The following is a 15523-nucleotide window of genomic DNA, read 5'->3' as shown; positions in this document are numbered from 1 at the left end:
TGCCAGGACTCCCGGTATCTCGTCCGCAGTTAGATCCATCCTGGTAGCTGCAAATAAGCCTTCTACCAGGAAGGTTTACAACAGCAAATGGAAACATTTTCTATTTGGGCCTCACATAAGAATTTGGATCCTTTCACTGCTCCCATTCCAGCAGTGCTTGATTTCCTATCTCATATTTTTCAGCAAGGGGCCAGTTCTTCTACTGTAAAGGTTCAAATGGCTGCCATTTCCCATTTTCACATTGGAGACCATCTTAGTCCTTTAGCTTCCACTAAGATTTGTAAGACCTTCTTAAAAGGAACTTTTCTTTTGAGACCTCCTATTAGGAATGCTGTTCCCCCATGGGACCTGACCTTGGTCCGTCAGGCTCTAACTGGACCACCCTTTGAACCTGCAGCTTCTGTTGATTTAAAATTCTTATGTTGGAAAACTGCTTTCTTAATAGCTATTACTTCGGCTAGAAGGGTGTCAGAACTCCAGGCCCTTTGTACTAAACCGCCATGTCTTGTTTTCCATAAGGACAGAGTCTCTCTCAGGACTAACCCCCTCCTTCTTACCTAAAGTGGCTTCCGAGGCGAATATCAATCAGTCCATTAATCTACCAGTTTTCTTCCCTAACTATCAGAATAAAGGGGAATACAATCTTCATTTGTTAGATGTTCATAGACAATTGCACTTTTACCTACACAGAACAGCTGCCTTTCGCAAGTCAGAGCAGCTATTTGTTTCCTTTGCAAACCCATTTTTGGGTAAGCCAGTGTCAAAGGTGACTCTAGCTAGATGGATTTCTCACTGCATTTTGCTCACATACAACATATCTGGTCTGCCTGAGCCCTTATGGGTTCATGCCCATTCTACCCGTTCTATGGCTACTTCTGCTGCGTTCTGGTCAAGAGTTCCTTTAGATGATATTTGTTCTGTGGCTACTTGGGCTTCCTCTCATACCTTTATCTCTCATTATAAATTGGATTTAATATCCAGAGGAAGAGCAGCTTTTGGCTCTGCAGTGCTCCGGAATATCCTTCCTTGAGGACCTCCCAAGTTTTTTGGTAGCTGGGGACTCTGTCTCACAGGTTCCTGATCAAATGAAGTTAACTACTTCAGATAAAGAAGTTATGTACTCACCATAACGTTCCATCTGAGTAGGTAACTTCATTTGTCAGCAACCGACTCCCCCTTCCTTCCCCCTAACCTGGTTCTCGGGTTATATGAATCCTAGAATGATATCAACTTTTGGTATTCATTAGGTTAGGATGTTTCAGGTTGTTTTGTCTAGGTGACTTTGTATAATTGGGCAAACGCGATCTGAGGACTGGAAGGAGGTAGCAGGGTATTATGGGTAAGGGGGAGGAGCTTGGAGCTCGGATCTTTAGCTTGGAAAGCTGCTGGCTCGGATCCAGGTCGGATCCGATACCCACAGGTTGCTGACAAATGAAGTTACCTACTCGGATAGAACGTTATGGTGAGTACATAACTTCTTTTTACAATCTAATAGTCAGTCCAGTAATTTGCCAGTGTTCTCTCTTAATTTTTTGCAAAAAAGGGCGAATGCATGTTGCATATATTGAATGTTTACAGACAGTTACATTTTTTCCCTACGTAGAACAAAAGAAATCAGAAAAACGGACCAGTTGTTTAATTTGGTGAATTGAATTTGGGTAAACCAGCTGCAAAAGTGACTTTAGCTTTAGCTAGCTGACTCTAGTTTGCATAAAAAGAAGTTATGTACTTAACATAACATTCCATCTGTGTTTTCCATTTTCATTCTTCCTCAACTTCCCACCTTCCAACTCCCCATCCATTATGTCTACAAACCTCTAGACGATTGACTTGTTATAAGGACATCACAGTCCTTTTGATTGAGCTCCTGGTATAGTTTTCTGTTTAGGACACACACACACCTTTATGTATTCTTTATTTACACATATTAAATACATACTACTACTAGTCAAGTCAGCAAATGAGATCTAAGGTAACTTAGTGTTGGTATATTATGGGTAAGTGAGAGCCTCAAGAGCTTTTGGTTCCCATGAGCTTTAGTAACGGCAGAGTCTGATCTGAGGATCAGATCAGAACCCATCCATTGAAGAAACTTGACAACACAGATGGAATGTTAAGTACATAACTTCTTTTTATGCAAACTTGCCATGTATGGCTACAGGCAGAAGGAAACTTTTGATAGACATTTTCCATAATTTTAAGTCTATGTAAGCTGTGAGATGCAACTGTATTTTGGTGGTGTTTTAATTCCTGCAAATGTGTAATTTTATCTATTGTAACCAGTCACCAGAGCACTTAATTGTGTACCGTACATGAGGGCTGCATAAAGGAATGTTGATTGTAAAAATAAAACCACGCTAACAAGGAAAGACTACACCTCTTCCTGCAAAATAAATGTTTTGTGCCTGCTCGATAGTAATATACTCAGAAAAAAAACATCATTTAAATGTTTTATATTGATATGTAATATATTTTTTAACACTTGCCAAGCTGAAATTCTGGTTTTACGGAACTAATTAGTATTTACTGTCATAAATGACATTATGTGCACCACATATCAAAGCATGTGGCATTAGTACATAACACTGCTATTTAAATATGCTAGATCCAGCATGAAAAGGTAAAGGCATTCCAGAGAAAACTGCAAACGTGAAGCAAAGCAAGATATGCATTTAAAATAGTCACTAGTGTCGTACTGTGTTTAGTATCTTCTTGTTGAGCACAATTTTTGAGCATTTATGTAACTGAATTTGCTTGTTATTTTTAGTCTCAGAAACCATTCATAGTTCAGAGGAGAGGGTCTGAGTTCGCACTAACAACAATAGTGAGATATTTTGGATCGAAAATGGCTTTGGAATTACCGTACCTCTGGGAAGCCATGGTGGGCCCTTTAAAGAACAACAACATTCAGAATTTTGGTAAGTTCATTATCCTGCCTGTATAATAAATGAAAAGCTGTGAGGGTTCCTGTGCATTTTTCTAATGACCCCTCATGTGAAACCTGTTTCAACAGACAGACATTTACTGCTGGAAAAGGGAGATGGCCCTGCGCAAGACTTGGTGTATGCACTGCAGGTACTGGAAGTTGCAGCCTGCTCACTGGATTCTCATCTTCATCCAATGGCAAGTAATTTTTTTCTTTCCAGTTTTTTTTTAATGCCATTCATTCATTCATTTTACATAAACAGCTTTTTCTTTTTTTCTACATCTTTGGTATCCAGTGATTCTTTTCTTTTTGTAGGGATTGAATGCAGTTTGACTGTTTTACACTGCTTAAAAAACTGCGTTCCAATTGAGTAGTAGCAGTAGGATAAGGTAGAATTTTTCTTCTTGCCTAGGTCACTTTGTAGTGTGGTCAGCAGAAGCTTATGTTGTGCTAAGATGTACCCAAATGTTCCTGAGAGATGCAGTTGTGTAATTTGTGGTGCACAGCTGCTATGTTACAAAGGGTAATAAATGGGAGAAAACGCCTTCTGCCATTATTTTCTTTCTGAAATATAGCAGCTGTAATTAAAATTAATAGGTTTGTCATGCCAGGCTCTCTGATTTCCAAGCTGTCAAGTTTTCATCAGACTGTTTTCTCTTAACTGATCTGTTTCCAGCAATCTTGGTGTCATGGTTGGCTATTTTATTGCTTCAGTAATCATTTAATTCTGAATTTGTAAATTGAAATTTACCATTTGGAAACCAGGACTAGTTCCAGGAAAGTTTCTTTAGCAGAGAGTTTCATTTTCTTTGATCTCCCTGTCTTTACCTGGTTGGGTCCAAAACTTACTCTCTAGAGCAATACTGACTGAAGTTTTCCAGAGCAGCAATATGCATAGTGATGTAGGCTGAGTTCTGAGTTATACGTATTGAATCAAATCATAACCAGCCTTCAGAAACGGACATAGAGAGCTCCGATACTCTGTTTCTGAGAGAAATTTTTGAATTATATATTTTTTCCACAGTGGTAAGATGTAAGGTTAATGTTAAGGATTTCCTGTAAATGTATTTTAGTCAACACATTTTCACTATGTTTCATTTATTGGATGGGTATCCTCTCAGAGATTATCTAGTTTTAGTCCCAAGTCTTGTGTTATATCTGACAGACTTAGGAAGAAAGTGATTGATGAGCGAAAACTGCAGCTTTTTCATAAGGATCACTGCTGAATTGTCATTTATGATTGTGAATTAGCTGCATGCAGAAATCTGTCAATGCAGCCTGGTTACCAGATTGTTGGGCATCATCAGAGCCAAGCTGGTCTCCTCTGTCATGCTGAGGACATCTGTGGAATTCTCTCTCAAACACAGTGGTGTATGGGTATTTTTATTTGCTTTGCTTCTGGCTGTTAAAAACAGAGGTGGCTAACTTCACGACACCCATGCAAATGGAGAATAGTTGCATGACCGCCGAATCATACATCAATGCACTGTATGAACACGTACACAAATGCGTGGATCTCACCATACCCAATAGAACCAAGACGCTCTCTTCCAAAAAAGGAAGCCAATCTGGTGGTCCCCTACCACAAACTCTACAACAGAAGGAGGAAACTTATGTGGAATAAGGTGTAGTCCCAAGACTGGAAAATCGCTTCGCCTAAACAAAAAGTTGAGATCCCTCATCAAATCCTCTAAAGCTAGCTATGAAAACAGAATTGCAGCAGATAGCAAAGACAACCACAAGGCCTTCTATAGTTATGCAAAGAATCTCCACGGCAATACCCAGATTTGCTCTGAGCTACTGCACAATGTACCTCCTATACCGAGCCAACAGATATAGCTAGTATACTGGCCGACAGGTTCAGTGCAAACTTTACCCCTCCTCCCAAAGGACCAATCACAATAGCAGTAGATTGCCAGGCACCCAGTATTACTGCTGCACAGGTTAAAACAGCACTATCCAAGGCCAAGAAGAGAGCTTCTATGGGATCTGACAATATCCCTGGCTGTGTTCTGCATGAACTACAGAGTGAACTTGCACCTCACCTGCATGCCCTTTTCAATCACAGCCTCACCTCAGGCTTTGTTCCTACTGAATGGCGCACTGCTACAGTCATTCCTCTCCACAGAGGAGGAGCGACTACAGACCCTGGGAATTATCGCTCCATTAGCCTGACGAGTCTGATACGCAAAGCTATGGAACGCATCATCATCATGGACCTAATAAACAAGGATATACGGAATCTCCAAACTCTGGATCCCACACAGTTTGGTTTTGTGAAGGGTCGATCATGCCTTTTCAGCTTGGTCAACTTCTTTGAGTCTGTCACCAGAGCTGTGGATGAAGGCTAGGTGGTTCATACAGCCTACCTTGATCTGGCCAAGGCCTTTGATACCATTCCCCACTCAGGAGTCATAGAAAAACTCACTAAGCTAGGCATCAGCCCCTATATCACTAGGTGGGTTGCAAACTGGCTCACAGCTAGAACCCACAGTGTGAAAGTAGCTGACTCCAAGTCAGACCGCCGACTAGTCACGAGTAGAGTCCCACAGGGTTCGGTCCTGGGTCCTCTCCTGTTTATCTACTTCTCTGAAGTCCAGGCCAAAAAGAAGTGACTCTGACAAAGTTCGCAGATGATTGCAAGTTGGGAGCTGCTATTAACTCCCCAAGTGATGTTGACATACTACAGAATGAGCCTCACTGAGCTATGGCCTTAAACTCAATGCCAGAAAGGTGTCATCATCCCCTTTGGGAAAAACACGGTTCCCATGAATTACCACATTGATGGTTGTCCACTGAACACAGAAAGCGTTATAAGAGATCTCGGAACACAGGTAGACAGCTTCCTCTCTTTTGATCTCCACATTGCCACTGTGGTTAGAAAGTCCTGTGTGTGGCACATCTCATTACTAAGGGTTTTGCATCCAGGAAGAAAGAGGTCATTGTCTCCCTTTACTGTTCCCTCATTAAGCCAATTATCGAGTACAATGCCCTATTTGGTATGTACCTCACTAGACACCTGCAACAACTGGAGAGGTCGCAAAGGTACCTCACAAAGAGGATCCTAGGCCTTAAACACTTTGCCTATATGAACAGACTCAAAAAACTCCCAACTATTCTCGGTCTCATATCGCCTAATTAGAGGCAATCTCTGATCGACTTACAAAGCCATGTCTGACCCAGGTCTGTTAGAAATGCTACATCTAAAGAAATCCCAATTCCTCCGCACCACACGCTCCAGAGACCTCAACCTCATTACCACAATCGGCAGAACATACTGGAGAGGGACAGGTTCATAACCCAGAACCTGCCCATGCTATGGAATAGACTTCCCATACATGTCAAGCAAAACACCTCGCTGACCCTCTTCAAGTGAAATTTTGATGAATGGATGGGAAATATAAAATTCACCCCGGGGATAACTCCAGTGGCTCTACTTGACAGAGGCACTGGGAACTAAGGTCGGATGGCACGATGCTAGTGTAATCCTATGGCTAGGCTTGTAAAGGCCCCAGGGCCATCAGTGTAGTATACATCTATGAACTTGTGAACCTTTGCAGTACAGTTATCTTTAGTATGTCTGGCAGTTTTTATGCTATTGGAGCAAGTACACGGGTTGCATCTTTTTTTTTCAGAATTGCTGTATTTGCTTAATTTACTGCATTGTACTATTTTGACTTTTTCTTTTTTGTGCTTTAGTCTTTAAGACTGTTGATCATGTCCCAGAAAAGATCACTTATAAGGGTGCCTTTGAGAGACTTTCCACTGATAGACTATATCCTGAAGTGCCACTTTAGCTTAGGTGAGGGCAGTCAGGTGCATCTGGTAAATGTGATGTTCTTTTTCATAAGAAAATTTTATTTCACAGAGACTGCATCCTTTGGGCATTTCCAAATATGAAAAACTTCAGGCCTTCTGCTAAAGGAGAGCCTTCATCAAGTTGCTCTGGTAAGCATAACTTGAAATAAAACTACAAAAATGGGTAAACGCCAGCAGAACACTCAAATTGACCTTTCCAGTTCCATGGAAGCTTAAAAGCATCTGCTCCAGTGAGGTACAACCGTATCCACCCTCAGTTACAGCAACTCTCCCTTCCACTTTTTCAGCTGTTGCTGCCAGCCATGAGAGTGTTTTTTGCGTAGCCAGCCCTTGATGAAAATTGTCACTGCTTCACAGCTAGGTGCCCATTTCCAAGCACCTGTAGAGACCCCAACCCCAAGGCATGCATGCACACTACTAGGAAATGGTCTCCTTCCTTTGATATTCCCACCTTTTTTGTTCACGACCTTAGTACTCAGGATAAGGAGACCATTGCAGCACTCTGTAAATAGTCACAAGCCTAAGCTGACAGACCCTATGGCCTAATGCCTCAATGGATGAATACTTGTCCAAGTAACATTCTCCCCAGTTGCCAGATTGTACCATAGCCAGTTTTGATTATAGATGATTTGATGGAGAATATGTACCAGAATGGTTTAAACTGCATATTCTGACACCAGTTCCTCCCACAAGAACAACATAGTCTTCTTCAAAGTGGTCATCTGATTCGGACAGTGAAGAAGAGGAGGGGAGGACCTCACTTACTCCAGTCATCTTTGCTCTCCCTTGAGCTATAATTCAGACGGTCACCTGTGGTCTTCTCCTTGAGGACCTTATGGGGAGTGACCCTCTGTCTTGTGTGAGAATATTTCAAAGGGGGGGTGCAGAAAGATTATTGGACAATACAAGATGTTATGTTGTCTGTATCCCGCCTTTATTCTTGCTGTTTGGGGTTTGGAGCCGATCCCCGGCTCCGACTCTGCCGTATACTATAGCTCGAGAGCTTTTACTGGCTTGAGGCTAGCCCCTATCCCAACATGCCTAGCAGTAGTTACCCAGATTTTGTTTGCCGCTTGCAGCGTCGAGATTGCTCATACTGGCTCAGGCTAAGTATTTTTCTTCTTTTTTACTAATTTCTAACTTTAGATAAGACAGTTTTAGTTCTCTGAAATTTATAGTGTGTTAGTGTTTTCTCCTTAGGTTAGCACCTTTTCATACCTTTCTGCTGCTGTTTTTGTGATTATTGTGGCCGTCATTTTTCTTTAGGCCTTCTTTGTCCTTGTGAACCCTTTTTTTTATAGTAGAGGGTTCATTTCCTTTCAGCCCCATGTTTTGTTAAAGGGGTCCTTTTTCTCTTCTCTCCTTTCTTTACTTTTACAGGAGCAGCCTTTTAAGTTAGAGGCTCTCCTTGGTTGGGGGAGTTGGCCGTTTTTAGTTTAGGCTCTTCCCCTTCCATTTTCCTCCTTTAAAAAAAAAAAAAAGTTTATAGTGATAGCAGTTTTATTGTTACTGTCTTTTTTTCTTGGTGTTCTTGGTTGATAGCATGTCTAAGGATTCCAACAAAGAGATAAAACCTTCGGGTTTTAAAAAGTGTGACTCGTGTTGCCAAAAGATGTCCCTTACGGACAGGCACACGAATTGTGTTTATTGCTTAGGTGCTGTCCACCTGCTGGACTCGTGCTCTATATGTCATGCCTTTAGTTCTCGGGTCCTGCAGGAGAGAAAAAATAAGTTGATTCTGCGAAGCTTATTGAAGATCCCCTTTGATGCTTTACCTGAGGGTACTCGGTCAAAAAACAGGACAAGTCCGTTGTGCCATTGTCCTCATTGGCCCCGATTTCAGAGCCATCCAAAGCAAAGGACAAAACTTCGAGTTTGTCGGATCCAAGTGTTGGTTCCGACAAAGCACTTTCGCCGGCGGCTCCATCAGTAGTCTCAGAGCCAGTCAGGACTCGCAAGAAAACCAGGTCTCTTTCTCTGGAACCGATGCGGTCTGTTCCACAGTCTCCGCTTCTACAATCTGTGGCAGGCAGTCATTGGTCTACCACCCATTCATCTCGGTCATCCAGGGATCTTTCGGATGTTGATGTGGAGAGGGTGGTGAAGAGGCTCCTCAAGACACCGGCATTAGCTACATTTTTATCGAGCCCAGCCCAGAAGGGAAGTGGTGCCGACAGTCCAACCCACACCTTTATCACCCCCCCCCCGACTCCCTTGAGTTGGGAGCCGGAGTGCATGCAAGTCATTGTGGTGGCACCGTTAGTTCCAGCTACCTTTGGTCTCTCAGTTCTAACTACCGCTCCGATCTCTTCGTTATCTTAGTCTATCGAGGGATCTGGGGGCTGATACTCTCTTGTTGGCTCCGGTGGGGGGGGGGGTGGCATTGGACCCTTGTCTGACACCGCTCTCCCTCTCAGAGCTTTGACACAGATGAGCTCGGCTCCTACATCAGCCTTGGAGCCATCGCCCTTGGTTCGGAGGAGATCTCCAGTCTCTTCAGAGCCGAGGCCTCTTTCGGGCCGGAAACGTGGTGCCTTCGAGTTGCTAAGGAGTATGCTGTCTTCTGAGACAGCTCCACCTTTGACTGCATTGGCTCCTTCTCCTTCGGTGCCAGTGTCCACCTCAGAACCTCCCCTCCCCCGAAGCGTAGGGAACCTATGCTCCAGGACGCCCAATTGGGCAAGCCCACCTCTTCCGAAACCTCCCCAGAGCATCCCTCAGAGGAGGTCCCTTGGATGAGAAAATGCAAGAGGAAGCATTTGGACTCCCCTGAGTCTCTCACTTCAGACACTGACTTGGAGGACTCAGAAGGGTCCCACACTGAGGATGTCTCTTTTTCGGACATCCTGGAAATCCTTAGAGGGGTGGCTGGAAATCCCTTGCCCCTTCTGACCTGGATGCATTTGGTTCCCGAACTTCCACTTCTTGGGTGTCTCCACCTTTCGACCTGTTCTAGTGAGTTGGAAGGCATGGAGCTCTCCAGAGACTATGGAACCAGTTCAGAGGAGGTCCAATAAATTCATAACTGCTTAAGATGATAAGCTTTTTCTATCAAAGGGTGTGCCTGTTGCTGTGGTGGTAGTAGCAGCCACCAAGAAAGAACTAGCAGAAACAATTTCTGTCCATCTGCTGAACAAAGTCCCGTACGTTGGACAAGTATGGGAAGTATATGTTTTCTTCAGTGGCCTTTACCCTTAGGTCACGGAATTATTTGTCCCACTTTACACGCCTTCATAGGCATCTCCTAAAGGAGTTGGGAGATACCCTACAGGATCCTACAGCTGAAGGAGCTGCGGGCAAGGCGGCTTCACAGCTTGCGACCTTGACTTCTGTCATTAACTCCTCTATGCGGCTGATCTCTTAGGCAGCAGATGGAGTGAGTAGGGCAGCAGGTACAATAGTTGCCTTGCGTAGACACTCCTGGATGCACCTTTGTCAATTTGCGGAGCCCTTCAAGTCCTCCTTTACCAACACGGCATTTGATGTCTCGTCGCTGTTCGGGCCTCAAGTAAAAGAGACTCTTACCAGGTGTAAACGGGATGGGCAAAACTGTCTCTGCCGCAGGAGTACGTTTTTCGCTCCATCTAGGCCTTACCCCAAAGGTCAGAAGTGCGGGAAGATTTGGTTCCGGAAATCTCACGGAGTTTTGCCTGACACACGTAGAGATTTTTTCCCCAGGGTCAGAGGGGGAAATAACGGGAGATGCCGATCTCACGGGAGGGGGGTCTGCAGAATCAGGCCGACAGAGACACTTTCTCTGGCAGGCCCTTCCAGTGCTCCTGAAAGGAGGCCTGAATGTCCAACTTGGGAGGCAGTCGGGGGCAGATTATCCTTGTCCGCAAAAGCCTGGCAAACAATCACGGAAGATATATGGGTACTATCGATAATATCCAGGGGTTATAAAATTCCCTTCTCCCAACCACCCCTTACATGAAAACAGTCAATCCCAGATGTTACATCCAGTCTTTGGGATCAAGCAAACCTAGAAGTTCAAAGGTTGCTAGAAAAAAGAGCCATCCAAAAAGTCCCCACAGACCAAATCGAATCCGCCACTTACTCAAGGTTCTTGTTGGTTCCAAAAAAGACAGGGGACTGGAGGCCCATTTTGGATCTCAGCAACCTGAACAAATCAGTCAAGAAAACAAAGTTCCGGATGGTAACACTGGAGTCAATTCTTTCCTTTTTGATTCAGGACAATTGGATGTGCTCTATCTCCAGGATGCATACTACCACATAAGAATGGACAGGTAATCCAGGAGGTATCTATGCTTCCAGCTGGGAGCCAGTCATTACCAGTTCAGAGCTCTCACTTTGGTCTCGCCACAGCCTGCAGGGTGTTCAAATGCATGGCAGTAGTCATGGCTCACCTGAGGCATCTAGGATTCTGAGTGTTTCTATATCTAGACGACTGGCTCCTCACTGCCACCACCAAGCATCAACTGATCGAGGCACAGGACTCCACTATTCACACTTGTACACAACTAGGCATCTCCATAAACTATGAAAAGTCTGCCTTGTTGCCTTATCAGTATATTACATTTATAGGGGCAGATTTAGAGATAAGGGCCCTGTTAGCAAAACTGCCTCAAGAAAGCGTATTAACCATTCAAGTTTCAGTCCTCATGGCAAACAAGAGAGTCCAGGCAAGGGCTTCAGAAAATCCGACCAATTGTTCATATCCTTTGCGGACAATAAGAAAAGTTAAGTCTCAAAGGTGACTTTATCTAAGTGGCTTTCAGACACTATAAAATACATCTACAATTTGCGCAAACAAAAACTTCCAGGAAAAATTGAAGGGCACTCAACAAGGGCCTTGGCTACTTCTATTGCTTTTCAAGCCAGACTGCCTTTGGATTTGATCAGTGCAGCAGCTACGTTGGCTAATCCTCATACCTTTATCACTCATTACAAAGTAGATGTGTAGATGTGGGCATCTGGAACAGGGCATCCTTTGGCTCCACGGTTCTGAAGAGTTTTTTCCAGTGAGCCACCCAAGAATCAGGTGCTGGGAACGCGGTCCCAAACAGCAAGAAAGAAGGCAAGATATGGACAACATAACATAAAGAAGTTATGTACTCACCATAATGTTCCATGTTTTTTGTCTTTGATCTCACCTTCATTCTTGTGTCCCATCCTCCTTCCCCTTTCCTGGAGGATTGAGAGAAATTCCCTTTTATTGGCTACACTGGCTGAGTTTCTTTTTACCATGCCATTTAGTTAGTCCTAGTCTCCGCTTCTTACTCTTGCTGATGGTTTACACTTTTATATGCAAGTGTTCTCTTGTATGTAAAATAGAGTATTTATTTTCTTCTTGTATGATCTAGTACTGGGTTATCACAAACGAGATCTGGTTAACTACTGCTAGGCATGTTGGGATGGGGCTAGCATTGAGCCAGTAAAAGCTCTCGAGCTATAGTATACGGCTGAGAAACAGCAAGAAGGGAGGCAAGATCAAGGACAACAAACATGGAATGTTATGGTGAGTACGTAACTTGTTTTTTATATAGTTGCTTAGCATAGAGACACCCATGCTGACAGTAAAAAGTTATGTACTTACCATAACGTTCTATGTTAGTTGTTTTCATCTTGTCGTCTTTTTGCTGGTTGGGATCGGAGCCGATCCTCGGCTCTGACTCTGCCATCTTCTATAGCTCGAGAGCCGTTTACTGGCTCGAGGCTACCCCTTATCCCATGATGCCTAACGATAGCTACCCAGATCTCGTCTGAAATAGCTAACCCCAGACATAGCCAGAGAATAAACCTGTCCAAACAAATAGGTTGAGTATACCTGTCATATTCTCTAAGTCAGTAGAGGAAACAAACCAGAGAACACTCAGCCAGTGAAATCAGAACTCCCCTCGGTCCAATAGGACAGGGGGACGGAGGGTGGGACGCAAGAAAGAAGGTGAAATGAAGACAACTAACATGGAACGTTATGGTAGGTACATAACTCTTTTATGTTAAGTTGTCTATCTCTCCTTCGTTCTTGCTGGTTGGGACATCGTCCCTAGCACCTACAGTCCCGGGCGGCTCATTGGAACAGACTCTTCAGAACAGTGGAACCAAAGTCAGCTCTGCTCCTGGAGACCATATCTAGCTTGTAATGAGAAATAAAGGTATGAGGATTTGCCCACGTAGCAGCTGCACAGATAGAATCCATGGGCAACCTAGATTGGAAGGCTACAGAGGTGGCCAAGGCCCTAGTAGAATGACCTTTTGGTTTGATAGGTAACTCTTTGTTCCTTAATTGATAAATGAAAGTAATAGTGTGAAACAACCACCTGGATAAGGTCACCTTGGAAACTGGGAGACCTTGTTTGCCTAGAGCATAGGAAAGGAAAAGTTGGTCCGACTTCCTTATTTCCTTAGTCCTGTGCAGGTAAAAACGCAATTGTCTATGAATGTCCAATTGGTGTAATTTGTACTCTTGCCTTTTTGGTGTGGTTAGGGAAAAACACAGGAAGGTCTATAGTTTGGTTTAAATTATTTTCCGAGCAGACTTTCGGAAGAAACGAAGGATTAGTCCCCAGAGCAACCCTGTCCTTATGAAAAACCAAGTATGGAGGACGAACACATAGTGCCTGAAGTTCAGAGACGCGTCTGGCTTAAGTAATAGCTACCAGAAAGAGCGTCTTCCAAGATAGAAACTTAATGGAGCAGGATGCTGCTGGTTCAAAAGGGGGCAGAGTTAAGGAAGTTAATACCAAATTAAGGTCCCAAGGAGGAGGGGGATCCCTGACTTGGAGGCCTAAGGAGAGTGGTCCCTCTCAAAAAAGCTTTACAGAGCTTATGAGACATTAATGTTTGAATCTGACAAACCAACATGAAAGTTAGAAATGGCCGCTAATTGAACCCTGATTGTAGCAGAAGCAGACCTGGAATGAAAAAGTTGTGCTAGGAATTCCAGAATTTCGTGGACTGGGGCTAAAAAGAGGTCTACTTTCCTAGCCTCTGCCCAACAAGAAAAACGTTTCCATTTACTAGCATAAGTGTTTCTGGTTGTGGACTTGTGAGAGGAGACAATAATCTCACGTACAGCCGGGGAAATGCTGGGAAGGCTGGCTAAGGTTGGAAGTGGAGCAACCAAGCTGTGAGCTGGAGAGTTTGGAGGGATTGATGCAAACCTGCCTGATAGATGAATCAGTAGGTCTGGAATCGGATCTAGAGTTCAAGGTTGATCGAGAAGGTAATGGTGCAGGAATGGGAAACATATTTGTCGAGGCCATTAGGGGGCAATGAGGATCATTTTGCAACCCAACGATATTGCTTTCTGTATGAGTTTTGGAATCAGGGGAAACGGAGGAAAGGCATAAAGAAGTCCCTGAGGCCAGTCGTGGACTAGAGCGTCTCTGGGTGAGTGACCTGAAAGCGGAAGAAGCGAGAAGTAGTTGCTGCATTTGCTGTTGAAGGGGGTGGCGAAAAGATCACAACAAGGCTGTCCCCATTTGCGGAAGATAAGATCCGCAACTTCCTGATTCAGAGACCACTCGTGAGGCATGAGGATAGCCCTGCTGAGCCTGTCCACTAGGACATTGGACCTCCCAGGGATGTGTGTCGCAATCAGAAAATGTTGGGAAGAAACCACCCACTGCCACAGTCTGAGTGCTTCTCGACACAAGGGGTAGGACCTGGTTCCGCCCTGCTTGTTGATGTACCACACCACTGACATGTCTGTTTGAATTGCAATGGTCCCAGAAGGAAGAGAGTCCTGAAGGGCTTGCAACACTAGGAGCACGGCTGTCATTTCTAGGACATTTATGTGCAGATGGTACTCGTGAGGCTGCCAAGTGCCTTGCACTGTCCTGCCCTGATAATGCCCCCCCCACCCTATCAGGGAGGCGTCTGTGGTCACCGTGGCTACCGGAGAGGGCTGAATGAAGGGTCTGCCCTGAGTCACTAGTGGGGAGACCATCCACCAGGAAAGGTGCCTTTTGCATGCTTCTGTAATCATGATCGTGTGAGACATGGGCAGCTGTTGGAAAGACCATTGTGTGAACAGAAGCCACTTGAAGGATCCTCATGTGAAAGTGGGCCAGTTGGATTAGAAGAATGGCTGCTGCCATGGAACCCAGAGTTTGAAGGACGAACCTGACTTGGGTTCTTTTGCTCTGCATCAGAATTTGTACTTGCTGACGAATTGTAGACACCCTTTCTGGCGGTAGCCTTGCGGACATATTCCTTGTGTCTGTCTGCACCTATGTAGGTGATAGATTGACAGGGCAACAAGGCAGATTTTTCAAAGTTTATTGTAATACCTAACTGGGAGCAGTTTGCGATTGTGTAGTCCCTGGCTTGAAGAAGTTGATGTCTGGTAGTAGCAGTGAGGTCTAGAAGGAGTGGAAAAATGGACTCCCATGGCAGAGAGTCTTGCCTTCTTGCTCACACCTAGTCAGTGTCTTTCACCTGTTGTCCAAAAAGAAAGGAACCATCAAAAGTGAATGATGCTCGAAAGGGTTCCGCAAAATTACACAGCTGCATCCATGTATGCCTCCTAAGGGCCACACCCATACCTGTGGCTCTGCTTGCACCATCGGCTGCATAAGAAATGAGCCTCATGGAGGAGTTAACTACAGAATTGAGCGTTGCCAGCTGGGAAGCTACTTTAGCTTGAGCCCCCTCAGCTGATGGATCTTGAAGGGTATCTCCGAGCTCTTTAAGGAGATCCCTCTGAAGCCAGGTAAAATGTCATAAGTAGTTCAGTGACCTCATAGAAAAGGTCGCTGCTGAAGCGAACATTCGCTTCCCGTATCTGTCCATGGTCCTAGACTCCTCCTTAGG

The 15523-nt window shown here is 44.4% G+C and overlaps 1 protein-coding gene across 1 annotated transcript in view; it reads left to right on the top strand.

Moving 5' to 3' along the window:
• The window catches only part of BTAF1 (B-TFIID TATA-box binding protein associated factor 1), a 3603226-nt gene that overhangs the window by 2350709 nt on the left and 1236994 nt on the right, over window positions 1-15523 (top strand). The window contains exons 25-26 of the mRNA XM_044055641.1: window positions 2768-2918; window positions 3014-3123. Of these exons, the coding sequence (XP_043911576.1) occupies window positions 2768-2918; window positions 3014-3123 (261 nt within the window). The remainder of the gene's footprint in view (window positions 1-2767; window positions 2919-3013; window positions 3124-15523) is intronic.

The sequence above is a fragment of the Protopterus annectens genome, chromosome 14.part0, assembly GCF_019279795.1.
Source record: "Protopterus annectens isolate FY-2018-M chromosome 14.part0, PAN1.0, whole genome shotgun sequence".
Taxonomy (NCBI): domain Eukaryota; kingdom Metazoa; phylum Chordata; order Ceratodontiformes; family Protopteridae; genus Protopterus; species Protopterus annectens.
Note: the sequence above shows the minus strand (reverse complement) of the source record. Positions and strands in the feature narration are given on the sequence as shown.